An 18,709-nucleotide genomic window follows, 5' to 3' on the forward strand; every position below is an offset into this window, starting at 1 on the left:
CCGGTGGGAGGTGCTGGTGATGAGCCGGTGGGAGGTGCTGGTGATGAGCCGGTGGGAGGTGCTGGTGGTGAGCCGGTGGGAGGTGCTGGTGGGAAGTGCTGGTGATGAGCCGGTGGGAAGGTGCTGGTGATGAGCCGGTGGGAGGTGCTGGTGATGAGCCGGTGGGAGGTGCTGGATGAGCCGGTGGGAGGTGCTGGTGGTGAGCCGGTGGGAGGTGCTGGATGAGCCGGTGGGAGGTGCTGGTGATGAGCCGGTGGGAGGTGCTGGTGGTGAGCCGGTGGGAGGTGCTGGTGGGAAGTGCTGGTGATGAGCCGGTGGGAAGGTGCTGGTGATGAGCCGGTGGGAGGTGCTGGTGGTGAGCCGGTGGGAGGTGCTGGTGGTGAGCCGGTGGGAGGTGCTGGTGGTGAGCCGGTGGGAGGTGCTGGATGAGCCGGTGGGAGGTGCTGGATGAGCCGGTGGGAGGTGCTGGTGATGAGCCGGTGGGAGGGTGCTGGTGATGAGCCGGTGGGAGGTGCTGGTGATGAGCCGGTGTGAAGGGGTCTGCAGACTGCAGGAGCCAGGGGGCAGGCCAAGGCGACGGACAGCGGTTCACACGGCCGTCGGCGCTCTCTGCGTTTCTCCAGAGCGGTGGCATTTACCTGCTGGCCAACCAGAAGGGCTGCGACGGGGACCGGCTCTACTATGACGGCTGTGCCATGATCGCCATGAACGGCAGCCTGTTCGCGCAGGGGTCCCAGTTCTCCCTGGACGACGTGGTAAGGAGCCCGCGTGCCGTGGGGGAGCGGTGTGCGCTCCCTCCTGCGTCGGTTCTTACCCAGAGGCCGTGTGCTCTGTCCCCCCACAACCGGGGTCTCGTGTGGGCACCACGGGCTGTCCCGCCTGACTGCTTCCCTTTTGCCTGGTTGATGAGAGAGGAGTCCCCACCCACGTTTACGGGGGTGCTCCCACGCTGCACGCGGCCCCGACCCGGGACAGGTGAGGTGCACAGCGGTTTACCCGCCACACCTGTCCACCAGGAAGGGAGTGGGACACCGACCCCTCAGGGTCACCCCGAGATGGCTCTGGGGCACGGAGCAGACCCGCCGTGGCTGCGGGAGGAGGAGGCTTTGTAGCGGCAAGAGAGTGGGTGACCCTGGTTTCCCCCCCGAGTGTGGGACAGGCGTGTTGGAATAATTCCACGGCTGGCGGGGGGCTCACGTCATGACTCAGGAGTCAGCTAGTTGGAAGGGTCCCTGTAGAGAATGGTGTCGCCCTCCCGTCTGTTTTTGTGAAGCCGGAGAGAAAAAAAAAGGCTGTTACTGCCCAAGGTGGACATGACTTCCAGTTGTACAAATACCACAGGAGTCACGGGGTTGTGCCTGAAGTCGGCCCGAGCAACAGGGTTGCAGTTACTGGGCCCAGGCCGCCCGTCCAGGGTCTCTGTTCCCTCACTGTCTTTGGATCCAGCTGCCTTCCGCTCTTGCGTTTTGGGGGAACAAGTGTCAGAAATGCTACTTCCCAGAGAGGCAGGTGGCAGCCGGAGGAAGGAGTTTCCAGGGAGCAGGGCGAGCTTGTGTCTCAGGATAACAAATTCTCCGGGACCCTCTGGCGTGATCCCCGCGGCTTCACGGCCTTTGCGTGCACGTGGGGGAGGGGAGGGTCTGTTTGACACCTTCTATGGTTGGTTGGGGTCACCCGCACGAAGGCGGGGTTGGAAACCAGGCTTCAGTGTCAAAGGGGCCTGAGAGAAAGCAACCTGGACAGGAGTTCCGTGGGGTCTTCATGCCACGAGGGAAGGCGAGGATTTGGCAGCCTGGGATCCAGCAGCCGGCCCGCCTGCCTCCCCGTGGAAGCCCTCCTGATTGTCCTCCGGGCGCTGCTTCCCAAGGGGCAGCGTCCCCAGAGGCCTCCCGTTGTTCGGAGGTGTACATGATTCACCGTAGCCAAGAGGGAAGGGATTTGAAAGGAAAGATCCCAGTCCGCGTGGGTGGCTGTGTCCTCTGTCCCCAAGCGGGGCCGTGTTTCTTTCAGCCCAGGTTGGTTTGGACCAGACGCTCAGCCGTGCGGCAGAGCCGCAGGCGCCTTGGGGTGCCACTGACTGGCAGGTGGGGTGGGGGTCACCTGCACTGGAATAAGTAAGTACACAGGTCCCTGCAGGTGGCGGGGTCACCCCCAGCCCCCACCCTCCCTGTCGGACACCCAAGGTTCCTAATTTTTAGCATGCACCCACACGATCCTTTTGCACATTAAAACCGGAGGACCTTTGCCTCACATTTCAAGCTAGAGTTGCCTGGTTGTGCCTGAATGTTCAGGGATGATAGTGGTGTCACTGTCCTCAGGCCGGGGGGCCGTGCTGTTCTGCCACTTCCTCCGTGATCTGCCTTGAATCGACCCGAGAAATGAGCGCTTGAGGTCATCTCAGCCACCCCTCCTGTCCCCTCCTGCCCGGAGCACGAACCTCTCCTGGGGCACATGCTTCTCGCGCCTCTGTCGGGGGCGGTGTTGAAACCGGCCTGGCTTGGGGAGAAGTGGAATGGGGGGGCCTTCTTCTCATGGAAAGAGCCGCACCCCCCAGGGTCTTTTATTGTGTGTGTGTGTGTGTGTGTGACTTCTTCACGCTTCCTTCGGCTTTGTCATGTCAGGAGCACAGTGGCTTCAGTGACCCATCACTTGGGAAGTGACAGGAGAGCCGTAGGTCACGTGAGCTCCCTCTTCTCTGTGTATAAAGGCTGTCTGCAGCTGGGGTTAGGCGCAGGGTAGCCACAGCCGCCCTGGGTCACCCGGTGGTGTCCCACGCGTGCGTGTGATGAGACAATAGTCTATAATGTCATGTGATTAGGATTCCTTTTTTTTTTTTAAGAAAGGATTACCATTTGCAAGTTGAAAACTTTCTTTTTTCTGCCATATGTTGCAAGTGGCAGGACCCCCCCCCCCCATTTCATCGGGGTCAGTGGCAGGGAAGCGTCACCTCCTATCCTACTGGCAGCGCATCGGGGTCAGGACCCTGGCGTGGGTCACAGGGCTCTGGCTCCACCTCCTGCCATCCCCCTGCCCAGCCGTCCTCCGTGTGGGCTTCGTTCTTGGAGTGCCTGTCCTCACGGTCTCAGGTGGCTGCAGCAGCTCCAGCCATCCCGTCTCCACCCAGCCACGTGCAAAGGCAGCACAGGAGCTCTTGCTCCCATGTGTCTTTTTAAGAATAGAGAAGCTGTTCAGAAGCCCCCAGCGGACTTTTTTTTTTTTTAACGATAGCCCCCAGCGGACTTTTTTCTTTTTAACGATAGAGACAGAGGGACAGATAGGGACAAACAGACAGGAGAGAGAGAGATGAGAAGTGTGTGTGGCGTCATCTGTTTTTCATTGTGGCACCTTAGTTGTTGTTCATTGATTGCTTTCTCATATGTGCCTTGATGGGGGGGGGTGGCGGCTCTAGCCAAGCCATTGACCCGTTGTTCAAGCTAATGACCTTGGGCTTAAGCCGATGACCTTTGGGCTCAAGCCAGCGACCATAGGGTCATTCATGTCTATGATCCCATGCTCAAGCCCGTGACTCCACTCTTCAGCCAGATGAGCCCACGCTCAAGCTGGCGACCTTGGGCTTTTGAACCTGGGTCCTCCGAGTCCCAGTCCGACGCCCTATCCACTGCGCCACCACCTGGTCAGGCCAGCAGACATTTATTTGACAGAATTATGTGCTGTGTAGTGACTAAGAGGTTACTGGGAAGTCTCTGAATTCAGCAGAGGTTCTAGAGGCAACAGGGGGGGAGGGCTTTGGATCGACAGCGGCACTGCCCCTCCCCTCTTTGTGGAGCCCTTCGAATCCACAGGTCCCCAGGCCCTGCCTTGGAAGCCGTGACTCACCTGTGTGCAATCTGGCACACCTGTTGAAGCGGAGGGAGGCAACCAGGCAGGAACTCACACTCTCTCTCCGAAACTCCTTCTCCAGGAAGTCCTCACCGCCACGTTGGATTTGGAGGATGTCAGAAGCTACAGGGCGGAGATTTCTTCTCGAAACCTGGCGGTAAGTGGGCACCCTTGTAGGATGCTGGCCAAAGACCCGGAGACTTGGTGGAGATTTCATTCCTATACCACACAATCCACTGAATTAAGCACCTGATTTGGTGGTTTTTAGTACATGTAGACTAGGCAGCTATCTCCACAGTCAGTGTGAGGTGTGAGAACTTTTCAACACCCTGGAAAGGACCCCAGACTCGTTCCCCTCTGCCAGCCCCGGGTGACCTCCGGTCTTCCTGCCTCTGTGCACCTGCCTGTTCTGCACGTTCCCTTACAGGGACTCCCAGCACGTGGGGTCTGCTTGACTGACAGACTCCTCTCCCCGAGCACGATGTTTTTGTGGTCCATCCATGTTATAGTGTGTGTATTGGGCTTCATTCTTTTTTTCTTTTCTTTTTTTTTTTTTTTAAAGACTATTTACTGATTTTAGATAGAGGAAAGAGAGAGAGAGAAGAGACAGAGAGAGAGAGAGAGAGACAGGCGGAACGTGGGTGTGCAGAGAGGAGCAGGAAGTATCAACTTATAGTTGTTTCCTGCATGTGCCCTGACGGGGCAAGCCCGGGGTTTCGGACCGGCAACCTCAGCGTTCCTGGTCGATGCTCAGTCCACTGCGCCACCCAGGTCAGGCTGGGCTTTGTTCCTTTGGACGGCTGAATGATGTTCCATCACATGGATGGACGCTGTTGTGTTTGTCCACTCACCCTCTGATGGACGCCTGGGCTGCTCCAGTTTGTGCCCAGGATGGCTGTGCTCCTGTGAACACATGCCTGGGTCTTGGTGTGGACACGGGTCCCATTTCTCTCGAGCACACACCTGGGAGTTGCTGGGCAGCGAGGTCATTCTGTCTTCATCTTTGGAGGAGCTGCCCAACCTTCTGCCCCCTCTTGCATCCCCACCGGTGAAGTCCACATGAGGGCTCCGATTCCTCCACCTCCTGCCAACGCTGCGGCCGTCTGTCTTTCTGATGGTTGCCGTCCCGGTGGGCGGGAAGGGTCTCCTGGTGCGGCTCTGATGTTCACGTCCCACTGGTGACTGAGTCCTGCTCCGAGTCCGTGTCGGGACCCTGGGGGGGGGGGAGTTGGTACGAAGGGGACGTCATCGGTCATGACTGTCCCTTGGCAGGCCAGCAGGGTGAGCCCCTACCCTCGCGTGAAGGTGGACTTTGCCCTCTCGTGCCACGAGGACATGCTGGAGCCGCTGTCCGAGCCCGTGGAGTGGAAGTACCACAGCGCCGGCGAGGAGATCAGGTGGGCGGCCCTTCCCACTCGGGCAGGACCCGTGGACGACCCACTACGCCCCGCTCTGCAGCGGGCTGCTCTGTGCTGGGGGCCCACACAGAACAAACACGATGGCTGGTCTTCAGAACCCGCCTGGGGAGCCACTTGGTTAGGAGACGGCCACGGGTTGTGGGGCTGAGGGCGTGGACGCTGCAGCCACCCCACCTGGGTGCCACCCCCGGCTCTGACACTCCCGCGCCCTGAGACCTCGCGGACAAGGGCTCTGTCCTTTCTGCCCTGTGTCTCGGTTTTCCCGTTTCAAAAGGGGACCGATGTCAGGACCCACCTGCCAGGGCTGTGTTGAGACTGAACACAGTGTGGACCGGCAATTTTATGCAGAAGTTATCTTGTGTCACCGGCTATTTTTTTTTTGTAATTGAGTATGAAAGTGAAACAATCTGAATGAACTTCAGCATACTTTATTTATACATAACAAATTTAAATGAGACTTTGTACATATCTGCTACCTGTGATATTTTATACCTATTAAAGATTTTAGTAATTTTTTTTGCCGTGGCGTACTGTGTAGCAATCACCGGCGTGTAATAGTACGCAGCGTTTTGCAAATAGATCTGGTTTCGCTGCGCTTTCCTTCTGAAACACACACTTGACACGTGCTAGTTGTACTGAACACGGCGAAGAAAGGTTTTACGATATCCTGGATACGTACGTTCAAACTGCGAGCGGTTAGAAGAGAGTGCAGGTTTAGACGGCTGGACGCTGTGATTGCTTTTGTTTACAGTAGCTTTAACGTTGGGGTCTCAGGCCTGCCTGGGGGCCTGGGAGGAAAAGGAGTCCGCATGGGAATATAGAAGGATGTGCTCTTCTTCGAACTTCGACCCTCAGGGCGGAGACTCACAAACACAATAATCCTATATGACCCCGAGTTTCAAAAATTGAAGCAGCTGACGCCAGGGCAAACCCGAGGAAACTCGTGAGCGGTCAGCAGTGTGTTAAAACCGCATCGTGGGTTCAGTGGTGTCCGGAGAGCCCGGTGCTGCTGGCGGGTCTCACCGGCTCCGCGTCCCCCGGCACCTGCCCCCCGGTGAGCTGCGGGCCAGGTCAGCAGTTCCCAAACCTAACGCTCCCCGTTACCCCCCCCCCCCAGCCTTGGACCTGCTTGCTGGCTCTGGGACTTTTTAAGGCGCAGCCAACAGGTAAGACTTCGGGGGTCTCACCGGCCGACTTGCTCCTTTCGTGAGCGGTTTGCGTTGATTGTGCAGCAGGGTAGTGACTGGGTTTTTACATGCGGGCAACCCGGGCATCGCTTCACTCTGGCCAAGTGCGGAGCCTGGTGTACACTGGCCAGGGGCCAAAGGGCACATGAGGCCTGGCTCTGTGTGTGGTCCGGCGGGCTCCTGCCCGCTGACACTCAGGGTTACGAGACACCCACCCTGTCCTGCAGGTTTGGGCCCATGCCTGTCTGTAATGACGGGAGAGTCCGCCTTGGCCGCTCTCCCAGTGAGAGGGCTCTGCCCTCTGGAAAACCACAGTGGGATGTAGGGGGCATCCTCTTCCTCCCCCAGCGAGAGCTCGGATGCCCGTGGGCATTTTTGTGGGCGCTCATCCGGGTCAGCCGGGGCGGGGGGGGGGGGGCGGACTGAGCTTTGGGCAGTCCGCGTCAGCAAGGCTCTGCTCATGCCCGCGTCTGCTGGGCCCTTTCCAGGCGGGGTTTTTCCTGCCCCTGAGTGGCGGGGTGGACAGCGCGGCCACCGCCTGCCTGGTCTTCTCCATGTGCCGCCAGGTCTGCGAGGCCGTGAAGAACGGAAGTAGGTGACCGTCTGGGGCTGAGGGGAGCACTGGGGGTCAGCCCTCGGGCCGCCCGGGGGGGAAGAGCGGAGGGAAAACCCAGGTCATGGGTGAGGAGGCTTTGTGGACGTCCTGAGGTCTTGTAACACGGTGCCCGAGTCCTGGAGCCTGAGGACAGCAGGGCCGTTCAAGTCCCTTGCAAGGGTTTGGGGCCAGGGTGCTGTGTTCACAGGAGTCACACATGTCTGCGGGTGCCGTCCGCCCCCCGTGTGGCCTGCTGGAAAGAACATGGGCTCCGGGGTCAGACACACCCAAGTTCAAATCCTCCCGCGTGCCTGGCCGTTGAAGGTCCCCTCGTGATACCGCCAGAAAACGGGGGCCCTGCTCCTAGTGAGGAAAGTCCTGGAGCGATGGCAAGGACCCAGCCAGGCGGACAGGCCCCTGGCACCCTGCAAGCAGCTGTTCCCCTTTTCTGCGGCGGTTTTCAGATCAGGAGGTGCTGGCCGACGTCCAGACGGTCGTGAACGAGGCCGGCTACGCGCCCCAGGACCCCCGAGAGCTCTGTGGGCGCATCCTGACGACCTGCTACATGGCCAGTGAGAACTCCTCCCAGGAGACGAGCGACAGGGCCCGGGAGTTGGCCCAGCAGATCGGAAGGTTAGTCACCGGTGGCGGGTCGGGCCGGCGGCCGTGACCGCTGGAAGCCCCGCCTGTGACGCGTGGGTGGTTAAACGCGCGCCCAGGAGTTGAGCAGGTGTGCGTGCTCCCTGTTGGTTTGAGCGGGATTTTAGGGAACCTGTGTGTCACTTTGAACCCCGAATCCTAGCTGTCTGATTTCCACTGCCGCTGCCCCGTCTTTATGTCCCGGGCCCGGGCTGCCAGGGGCCAACGTGTGTCGGGTCGCACGGAGCGGAGCGGCGCTGGCGGTGTGCCCCGCCCCCTGCCCTCTCCACGCAGAGGTTCCCCGTCCCTGAGGAAGGTGGAGGCGAGAGGGGACAATTACGTAGTTTCTTTCAGAGTGTTCCCTTCATTCTGTCTCTAAGAGAAGCGAGGAGCTGCCCACCTGGTTTGCTGAGCTCAGCTACAAGCTGCCCCCACCCCCAGCAGCCCCTCGTCTGGGTCTGTGCCCGAACGGGCCGAATGGACTCTAGCAGATACGTGCGCACTCGCGCTCACAGCAGCGTTAGTGCCCGCGGCCGACTGTCCAGCTGTGGATGATGGACTCACCGTGGTCCGTGCACACAGTGGAATAGTTGTTTCCGTCACAAAAGGGAAGGGAGTTCTGACCCCTGCCTCAGGGTGCGGGAGCCCTGAGGGCGCAGGGCCGAGGGTCACGGAAGGACACGCGGTGTGATTCGGTGCCTGTGAAGCGTCCAGAGCCGGCAGATCCGTGGGGACAGGAAGTGGATTGGTGGTTGCCAGGAACCGGGGGAGGGCAGAGAGGGGGGTGACAGCTAGCGGGTCCGGGGTCCCCTTTCTGGGTGATGGAAAGTTCAGAACTAGACAGAGATGGCGGTGGCAGAGTGTTGTGAGTGTACTCCGTGCCGCTGAGCCGTGCGCCGCGTCATGGCCGCAGTTGTGTGTGTTCTGCATGCACGCCCGCGCTCACCCCTTTGCCCGCCCTTCCTCCTTCCAGCCACCACGTCAGCCTCGGCATCGACCCCGCCGTGACGGCCGTCATGGGCATCTTCAGCCTGGTGACGGGTAAAAGGCCCGTGTTCACTGCTCATGGAGGGAGTAGCAGGGAGAACCTGGCCCTGCAGAACGTGCAGGTGCGTCTCCCCGTTCCGCGGTCACCACGGTGGGAGGAGGGGGTGCAGGGGACCCTGGAGACAGCCCGTGCTGGGGTCAGCGACCTGTGTGTCCCGTTGGAGAGCCGACTGCAGCCTCCTGGACAAAGCTCGGGGTCTGGGTGTGTGCATGTACGTGTGTGAGCGTGTAAGACAGCATGCACATGAGTGTAAGCGTGCGTGAATAAGGGTATCTGACGGTGCGTGGGTGAAGCATGAGTACACAAGTATGGGTGCACAGTGTGTGTAAGAGTGAGGTGTCTATGGGACTGCATGTGTGAAAGTATGCGTGAGTTTGAAAGTTTGAGTGAAATGGGGCTGTCAGTGTGAGTGTGCACATGTGTGTATCTGTGGGTGTGTGCATGAGTGTGCACGTGTGTGTGTGTTTGTGGTGTGAAGGCAATTGGGGTGAGTATGCACGTGTGTGCGTTTGTGGGTGTGTGCATGAGTGCATGTGCACATATGTGTGTGTTTGTGGTGTGAAGGCAGTTGGGGTGAGTATGCACGTGTGTGCATTTGTGGGTGTGTGCATGAGTGCATGTGCACATATGTGTGTGTGAGTGTGTTTGTGGTGTGAAGGCAGTTGTTGGGGTGAGTGTGCACGTGTGTGTGTGCATGTTCTGCGTCCTCGGTGATGGCTCTACCACTGCGCCCTGGCTGTCCAGGGTCTGGACACTGTGGCTGACGGAAGCCAAGAGGGCCCTGGGCTGCAGCTGCTTGGAGCTGACCTCTGTCTCTGTCCCCTCTCTGCTGGCCGTGGGCGTCCTTCCCCTCCCAGAAACGCCCCTAGTGAGGGGAACGGCGCGCTGTGGCCAGGATTTCCCCTGGCTAGCTTTGCAGCCCAGTCCGGCCTCCCCCAGGGCTTGGCCCCCGGCTTGGGGTCCTGCCATCTCCAGCTGGGCTGCTGCTGAGCCTGCATAGGCGCCCGCCAAGGAGATAGGGCTCCTGGACTGACGAGGAAGCCAGATGCCTCCAGCTCTCCTGTTCTCCAGAGGCGGCTTGGGAACATTTCCTCTAGAGCTGTGACTGGACTGTGGCAGTAGCACAGGCATCCCCATCCAGACATCTGTCCCCCACTCATCCATCCACCCAGCCATCGACCCCTCCCCTCCTGTCGTCCAGGCCCGGCTGCGGATGGTCATCGCCTACCTCTTTGCTCAGCTGAGCCTCTGGTCTCGGGGTGCTCGGGGCGGACTGCTGGTGCTGGGATCTACCAACGTGGATGAGAGGTGCGTGTCCCCCATGGGCACGCTGAGGGGTCCTGAGCACCCCGGATCTCTGGGGGCGTGTTCCCCGAGGCAGTGTCTCCACAGCGTCCCTCTGAGTCTGGGAGATGCACGGTGGGGGTGTCACGTCAGCCCTTGTCTCCCAGGGCACTTGTGGCTCTAGCATGTCACAATGACTCGGGCGTGGAGACTGCCCCGCCCCCCCCCCCCCCCCCTGCTCTGACCAGCTCTCCTGGCTCTGTGTTCTTCTTCACCCTGTGTCTGGGGTCGTCTTCCCAGCACCCCGTCTCACGTGGTTGGGCTTGTCTGTTTCTCCACGGCGGTTCCATTGCCTCTCAGGTCCCTTCTCTGCGTCCAGCTGTCAGTTCCAAACCGGAGAGGTCATGTGTGATGGGCACGGGAAATACTGTCTCGGATTGCTTTCTGGTTAAAAGAAAACACCACCTCATCCCTCCATCCACCCATCCACCCATTCATTTTGAGATAAATTTCAACTGGTCCTCAAACTGAGCAGTGGAGGCTGGAGAGCTCCTTCCCGAGCCTCAGTTTCCCCACTTCCTGCCCCCGCTCCTCTCCACTGTTCTCTTTGCTGCTCCTGGTTGCTCCTTGCTACCTGAGGAATCTCAAAGAAAATTTTTTTAAAAATTTTTTTATTAATTTATTGTGTTAGAATCTCAAAATTTTTATCTGTAATTTACTCCTCTATTAATCTGTGCATCCATGTGCATCCATTCGTCTACCCATCCTTCTATCCACCCATCTGTTCTTCAGTCCATCTACTCAACCAACACCCACCCATCCATCCATAATCCATCCATGCGTGCATCCATCCGTCTGCCCTCTCACCATCTGCTTATATGTCCATCTGCCGAACTACTCCCCCCATCCACCCAATTATTTATCCATCCATTCATCTATCATTCACCTGTCTACCTATCTGTCCATCCATCCACACATCCACCCATCCACCTATCCATCCATCCATCCATCTATCCATCCATCCACCTACACATCCTTCCATCCACCTATCCACCCATTCATTCATCCATCCATCGACCCATCCATCCACCACCCACCCATCCATCCATAATCCATCCATGCATGCATCCATCGTCTGCCCTCTCACCATCTGCTTATATATCCATCTGCCGAACTACTCCTCCCATTCACCCAATTATTTATTCATCCATCCATTCATCTATCATTTACCCGTCTACCTATTCATCCATCCATCCATCCATCCATCTATCCATCTGCTCATCCACACATCTATCCACCCACCCATCCATTCACCCAGCCATCCACCTATCCACCATTCACCCATCCATCCACCATCCACCTATCCACCCACTCACCCATCCATCCACCATCCACCTATCCACCCATTCATCCATCCATCCACCATCCACCTATCCATCCATCCATCCATCCATCTACCCATCCATCCACCATCCACCTTCCCACCTATCTATCCATCCATCCATCCATCCATCCACCATCCATCCATCCATCCATCCACCATCCACCCATCCATCCTTCGACCCATCCATCCACCATCCACCATCCACCCATCCATCCGTCCCTGGTCCTTTCCTCTGTGCTCACGGCTCCCTCTGACTGACTCTGCCACCTCCCTGTTCCACCTGTAAGGACCCTGTGGCTGCACTTGGGACCCACCCAGGAACCCAGGATAAAAGCCTCGTTGCAAAGCCCTTGCCGTCATCAGAGCTGCAGAGTTCCTCTTGCTCTGTCACATCCTGCCACAGGTTTCAGGGATGAGGACGTGGGCACCTTGGGGGCCCCTCTTCGCCCACCATGGGAGACAGCTAGGAGGTGACCGCCAGCCGGCTCAGCACCCTGTGCGCTGAGGCCCCGCCCTGCCTCCCCAGTGCAGCTGCCCCCGCTGGATGCTGATGGTCCCCCCGTGAGCAGTCAGCCCCCACTGCCCAGACTTCTCTGTGCCCCTCCCATTGGTCAAGCTCTGGCTCGCCGGGCTCCCGGAGAAGCCAGTCTTGGGAGGCCAGGCCCCTGCGTCGGTCAGCGGCGTCGGCAGCCCATGCCGGCCGGCCGCCGCAGGACCCCACGTCCTCTCGCCGCAGCCTCCTGGGCTACCTCACCAAGTACGACTGCTCTAGTGCCGACATCAACCCCATCGGCGGGATCAGCAAGACGGACCTGCGAGCCTTCATCCAGTTCTGCATCGAGCACTTCCAGCTCCCGGCCCTGCAGCGGTGAGTGCCGCCCGCGAGCCCAGGCTGCGGCCCTCAGCCGGGTCTCCGCCCAGCCCAGCCCAGCCCCGGCCACCGCACCTGCTCCCCCACCGTCCCCAGCGCCCTGCCTCCTGAAGAGAACAGTCTCGCCTTCTGCCCGCACTTGGGATCCACGCCAGTTCACGCTCTCCTTCCTTCCTGCTGCCCGACCCAGCCCCCTTGGCTCTGGCCACATCGGGCAGCCACGCCCTCGCTGGTCCCCACGCCCCGCCCCGTCACCCTTCCCCTCGCCATCGTAAGGCTGGGGGGTCTGATGCAGCTCCCCGTAGCCACGCTGAGTAGAGAGCCTGGTGCCAGCAGCGTCTACTGGGTTACCTGGTCCCCCGCTGCCGTGACTGATGGTGTGTCCTGTCTGCAGCATCATGGCCGCGCCGGCCACCGCAGAGCTCGAGCCCTTGGCCGACGGACAGGTGTCCCAGACTGACGAGGTAATGGCAATGGCCTTGGTCACCACGCTTCTTCCCTGTCTTCCTGCTCCTGGCGTGTGCCTGCTGGGACCCCTGAGATGGGGCTCTGGACAGGCCTGCCAAGGGGGTGATGTTGGAGCCCAGGCCTGAGGGAAGGCCGGGGTGGGTGACAGTGGCAGGACCAGGGCCTGGTCACAGCGGGTCCCACAGACCCCGGTCACAGGTGAGGGATGTCCTGCAAGTGTTACCCGTCACCTGTGTCCCCGTCTGTCTCTAGCTGTACATTCAGGGGGGAGACAGGAACCGAGAGGGAATTGGAACAAGGGGTCTGGCCCGTGTCCGCCTCAGAGCGAAGTGGACTGTTCTGAGCAGGGCTGGGGGCATCCGCGGCCTCTGGTGTGGCCCGGGTTCCCGTGAGCCCGCTCCCTCTCTGCTGAGCCCTCTGTCCTTAAGGAGCGGGGGCCTGCTGGGACCGGGCACAGGGCCGGCCAGTGGCCTTGGTGTTGGTGCCCTGGGGCTGCTGTGACGAACATCACAGACCAGCATCTCACACAGCACAACAGCAGTCTCCCACAGTCTGGGGGGCAGAGGTCCGAGATAAGGGTGTCACAGGGCCGTGCTCCCCCTGAGGGTTCTGGGGGCGAGTCCTTGCTGCCCCCTGCAGCTCCTAGGAGCTCCAGGCGTCCTGGGCTTGTGGCCGCATCGCTCTGTCCTCTGCCTCTGTCTTCGCACGGCCTCCTCGCTGACGTCCCCTCGTCTGTCTCTCCTGAGAACACCTGTCATTGAACTAAGGACCCCTTCAAACCCAGGGTCATCTTATCCTGAGATCCTTCATCACGTCTGTGAAGACCCTTTCTTCCAAATAAAGTCACAACTTGTAGGTTCTCTAGGGCTTAGGACATAGGTCTTTGTGGGGCCACACTCAGCCCTTCCTAGTCCTTGAAACCGGCACGTTTTCCGAAAGCCGCCGTCTCATCGGCCAGCCCCGGCCTCCGCTCCTGGCCCCTCAGGAAGACGCCCTTCTCCGGGTCCCGGTTCCTGTCACCCCGGGAAGCGTTAAGCTGTGTCCCAGCTCTGATGTGCTGTCACCCTCGCTCCGCAGGAAGACATGGGGATGACGTACGCAGAGCTCTCGGTATACGGGAGGCTCCGGAAGATAGCCAAGGCCGGGCCTTACAGCATGTTCTGCAAACTCCTGCACATGTGGAAGGCCATCTGCACCCCACGACAGGTACCCCGCCCCCGGCCTTCCCCCGCACCCCACGACAGGTACCCCACCCCCAACCTTCCCCCGGGGGAGGTCGGTGGGTCCCACCACCCGGCAGAGGCGGGTTTGACCCACGTGGCGGGTGAATGCGCGGTGCCCTCCAGACCTGAGTGCTGGCGCCCACGATGCCTCTGCCCAGTGCCCAGCATTCACCAGCTCGGCCGGGCCTTCCCTTTGGTGCGGCCCCGGCCACGTTCACGTGAGGGGGCTCGGACACTCCTCAGCAGGCTCACTGGTCCCTTATGCGGGGCAGATTGTTAACATCGAGGTCAGATCATCGCTGCTTTTCTGTTAGCTGCCAGGCTTGTTCTGGCTGAAGCCTGCATAGCCGGTCCCCGTAGAACCACCAGAGCCCTGGTGAGAGAGAACTTCCTGGGACCTAGCTCTGGTCTCCCGGGGTACTGGCATCGGGCCTACCCTGTTACAGCCCAGCCAGCCGACCCAGCCCACTCCGGCCTTTGGGAAAGTCCCCATATAGTGGGGACCCCCTATGTTGTGGGAACCCCCATGTAGGGGAGACCCCCATGTAGTGGGACCCCCATGTAGTGGGGACCCCCTATGTTGTGGGAACCCCCATGTAGCAGGGACCCATCCCATGTAGCAGGGATGCCCCCATGTAGCGGGGACATATCTCATGTAACAGGGACCCCACCATCGAGCAGGGACCCATCCCATGTAGCGGGGAGTCCCCCATGCAGCGGGGACCCATCTTGTGTGGCGGGGAGTCCCCCATGTAGGGGAGACCCCCATGTAGTGGGACCCCCCCCCATGTAGCGGGGACATATCTCATGTAACAGGGACCCCACCATCGAGCAGGGACCCATCCCGTGTGGCGGGGAGTCCCCCATGTAGGGGAGACCCCCATGTAGTGGGACCCCCTTCCCCATGTAGCGGGGACGGTCAGCGAGCGCCACCCAGCGTGACAGGGGTCAGAACTCCGGCCTCGGAAACTGCAGCCCTGTGTGTTCCTCCCCCACCAGGTGGCCGACAAAGTGAAGTGGTTTTTCTCAAAGTATTCCATGAACCGACACAAAATGACCACACTCACGCCCGCGTACCACGCGGAAAACTACAGCCCCGACGACAACAGGTTCGACCTGCGGCCGTTCCTCTACCAGGTCGGCTGGCCGTGGCAGTTCCGGTGCATAGAAAACCAGGTGAACGCGGCAGGCATGCCTTCTCTGTTCCGTGCGGTCAGGGAACGTCCGCCCGGTGCCACTGGGAGGGGAGAAGCTTTGATTATCACCCTTACTGCCACAGAGGGACTGGTGTGTTTATAGTCAGAGTCTGGGGTGGGCTGTTTCGGGCTGTGCTGTACTTACTGGTGCTCTGAACCCCCAAAGGGGTAGCTGTGTTTCACGGAATGAGTGTGCCGCCCGTCACTGTCATTTCTGGACAACTGGCGTGGGCAGGTGGTTTCACAGCTTCTAACACCCTGTGCTCTTCCTTCTGTGGTTAATTAATAGTAGAACAAAGGGAGGGTTAATGAACCCATTTAAAAAGCAGGGATAGGCCCTTCCCTCCTTCCCTTTCCACAACAGACAGGAAGTCAGATGCCCCGCCCAGAGGGTCTGTATAATCTGATGGGAGGAGGAGGAGGAGGCTGACAGTGAGCCCAAGGCAGTGACATGACACAGGGTGGATAGAGCCCCATTGAGCAGAGAACACGGGGCTGGAGGAACCACTTACAATCTGGTGACACACAGCGTCCCTGAGGGTCATGTGTCACTGAGGGTGGAGCCAGGGAACGCTGCCCTTGCGGCCGTGGTTCTCAGGACCTGTGTCGCCACCAGGGGGCATCAGCGATGTCTGGAGATGGTTTGGTTATCTCTTCCTGGTGAGGGGGAGGGTGTGCTGCTGGCACCCTGAGGGCTGAGCCCAGGGACACTGAAAATGCCCAGCAGTGCCCAGGACGCCCTCCCCAACAAGGGTTATGAGGGACCAGGATGCGCTCAGCAGTGGGTCCCCCAGATCAAGAGTGGGGTGTACAGCAGTGCATCCAGACCACAGAGGGGAACCTGAGAGGCCGCGCTGGGCAAAGTGGCCTCACCTGCCGGCTTACTATCCACGTGACCACGCGACCCGGAGGTCCACTCGATCAGACTTTCCTGTGCACATGCCCGTAGTCAGCCACACTTAGTACCTGGCAGACAGCGTCTGAGAGCCTGAGATTTCAGTTCCATGGCTGCCACCTTCTTTGGGTGAATCACGTCTTTGATAGCGTGACTGTTAACATCAGCGGGGACCCTGTGTTTCCACGTGGCTCCCCTAGGTCCTCCACCTGGAGAGGAGGGAGCGTCAGGACCTGGACGGTGTGGACTGACGTCGGCCCGGCGTGGAGGGCGCCTCGCCTGCCAGGGTCCCGCGTGTGACGTCGGCTTCGCTGCTGACCTTGAGTGGAGGTCCCTCCTCTCCCTGCCCCCAGCGAGCGGAGCGTCAACAAGTCTTTCATGTTTCAAGGCAGAGGGATCTTTTAAGTCTATTTCCTTAAAAAAGGGTTGAAATAAAGAGAATGTGCTTTTTAACTCCCTCGTGAGGAGTGCCCTTTCCTGGCTGCACTGTCTGTGTGCTCCTGAGTGTCCCCAAGCCCGGGGGACCAGGCGCAGCAGAAGAAGATGTTTCCAGGACAGGGTGGAGGGGGTCCGTGCCGGGGTCTGGGACGTCTCTCCCCTTCCTGCACCCTGTCACAGTCTGGTCACTCTGCGAAGTGGCCTTTCCTGCCCTCTTCCTCTGCCCTCGCTCATGGCCCTGCACGGTCCCCTGTCTCTACACTGGGTCCTTCCCCTGATTTGTTCTTGGTTATTGTCAATGTCATCTGAGGACTGGAACCTGCAGGGACATAGGTTTTCTTCTGTCCCGTGCCACCAGGGAAGGCTCACACCACGGTGTGCTCAGGGCTAGTGAGCCTTCAATCATCCTTGCCCTCCTGACATCCCGCCATCAACTAATACACATGGTCACTCTGCCAGTCCCGACACAGGCACCAGAGCCAGGGCAGGACGTGCTATGTGGCACGAAACAGAAACAGATCACCGAAAACTGCTGAATGTGCAAAGTCTAGGTGTTAAGAACTGTAAAAACAGTCTCCTCTAAAAGTGGAAATAACTTTAGCCGGCAGGTTGGCTCAGTGGTAGAGTGCCAGCCCGGCTATGGCCATCCTGGGTTCGATTCCCAGTCAGGGCACACAGGAGAAGTGCCCATCTGCTTCTCTCCCCTCCCACCTCTTGCTTCGCTCGCTCTCTCTGTCCTTTCCTCCTGCAGCCATGGCTCGGTTGGAGCAATTTGGCCCCAGGCCCTGAGGATGGCACCATGGCCTCCGCCTCAGGCACTAAAAATAGCTCAATTGCCGGGCAACAGAGCAACAGCCCCAGATGGGCAAAGCATTGCCTGGTAAGGGGCTCACTGGGTGGATCCTGGTCAGGCACATGCAGGAGTCTGTCTCTCTGCCTCCCTGCTTCTCATTTAAAACAAAAACATAAAAAATAAAAACGTGAAAATGGGAAAGATGAGACCAGTGATATGCAGCCTGATATAGGTCCTGGCAGCTGCAGTGACACCCCCCAGTATCTTTGTGGGCACATCTTACGGGGTACAGATCTGTCCATTACTCTGTCCAGCCAGTGGAGACACCTGTTGGCAGTCTGTGGCCTCCTGTTTGGAGCAGTGGCCTCCTATCAAGAACACGACACCTCTCCCAGTGACGGGGAGGCCGTACCGTGTGGCTGTGAGCACAGGGCTCCAGCCTAGCCTCCCCCTCCTAGCTGCATGGAGCTCAGATGAGTCCCGAGTGACCTCTGTGTCTGGACCTGTAGTCTCAAACCTGCCAGGATCCAGGTCATTTTTTGTACACGTGTTATTATATTAATAAATAGAGCACAAAAGAGCTGATTTCTAAAAATTTATTGATTGATTTGAGGGAGAGATAGAAACATCAAATTGTTTTAATCTTTTATGCACACATTAGTGGATTCTTGTAGGTGCCCAGACCATGTGTCGAACCCACAGCCTTGGCATATTGGGACAAAGCTCTAGCCTACTGAGCTGCCCAGGAACTGCCCCAAAGGAGCAAATTTTCAGCCATCTAGAGCCTGCCTGCTCTTCATACTCCAAAACAGCACCCCCATCTCTGGCCACAGAGTGGACAAGTATGTAACAACCTCAGGCGTAGCTGCCTTTGGCGCTGTGACCCCGATGCCCTCCGCCATGCTGCTGAGCGATGTCACCAAACGTGGGAGCCCCTCTCTGGTGCTGTCCACCCTGCCGGCCCTCGGTCTCATCCCCTCTGGTGGGTGGCCCTGGAGCTGTAGCCTCTGGAAGGGTCATGCTGAGTAATATCCCCCTCATGCCCAGCTAACCAGAGGCCTCCCTAATGAAGCCTGCGAACTGCCATCTCGCAGGCACATCTTACTCTTTGATCCACCCCCAAATCCCTCGAATCCCTGCATCCCGGTCCGGTCACCGAACATCTCCAACTCTGCGTCCTCATCTGAAAAACGAAAGCGCTTATAGATCTATTGGGAGGGTTAAGTGGCTTCGGTGTAAATCTCGTGGCCCACATTTGAGTCTCTAACGCAGTACAGAGACCCACGTAACGCCTCCCGGGCCTCTCCACACGCCAGGTCCTCTGAGCGCTTGCTCCCCGTTTGTCTTTTCCTGTCTGTTGTCCTGTCCTTCCTTGCACCAGACACTGGTGTTCTGGAAATATTGTGTGCCTGGGTGTAGATGGATGTAGT

The 18,709-nt window shown here is 59.1% G+C and overlaps 1 protein-coding gene across 2 annotated transcripts in view; it reads left to right on the forward strand.

The window, feature by feature from the left end:
• Nucleotides 1-16,501, forward strand: part of NADSYN1 (NAD synthetase 1) — a 31,499-nt gene extending 14,998 nt beyond the window's left edge. The window contains exons 9-21 of one of the 2 annotated variants that reach the window (XM_066252299.1): nucleotides 624-755; nucleotides 3,923-3,997; nucleotides 5,113-5,237; nucleotides 6,376-6,424; nucleotides 6,934-7,036; nucleotides 7,505-7,673; nucleotides 8,653-8,788; nucleotides 9,929-10,035; nucleotides 12,132-12,263; nucleotides 12,661-12,730; nucleotides 13,812-13,940; nucleotides 14,957-15,133; nucleotides 16,249-16,501. In XM_066252299.1, coding sequence (XP_066108396.1) covers nucleotides 624-755; nucleotides 3,923-3,997; nucleotides 5,113-5,237; nucleotides 6,376-6,424; nucleotides 6,934-7,036; nucleotides 7,505-7,673; nucleotides 8,653-8,788; nucleotides 9,929-10,035; nucleotides 12,132-12,263; nucleotides 12,661-12,730; nucleotides 13,812-13,940; nucleotides 14,957-15,133; nucleotides 16,249-16,299 — 1,455 coding nt within the window. In that variant the 3' untranslated portion in view covers nucleotides 16,300-16,501. The remainder of the gene's footprint in view (nucleotides 1-623; nucleotides 756-3,922; nucleotides 3,998-5,112; nucleotides 5,238-6,375; nucleotides 6,425-6,933; nucleotides 7,037-7,504; nucleotides 7,674-8,652; nucleotides 8,789-9,928; nucleotides 10,036-12,131; nucleotides 12,264-12,660; nucleotides 12,731-13,811; nucleotides 13,941-14,956; nucleotides 15,134-16,248) is intronic. The other variant, XM_066252300.1, reaches the window with a different exon arrangement.
• The last annotated feature ends 2,208 nt before the right edge of the window (nucleotides 16,502-18,709 follow it).

Source organism: Saccopteryx bilineata, chromosome 1, assembly GCF_036850765.1.
Source record: "Saccopteryx bilineata isolate mSacBil1 chromosome 1, mSacBil1_pri_phased_curated, whole genome shotgun sequence".
Taxonomy (NCBI): domain Eukaryota; kingdom Metazoa; phylum Chordata; class Mammalia; order Chiroptera; family Emballonuridae; genus Saccopteryx; species Saccopteryx bilineata.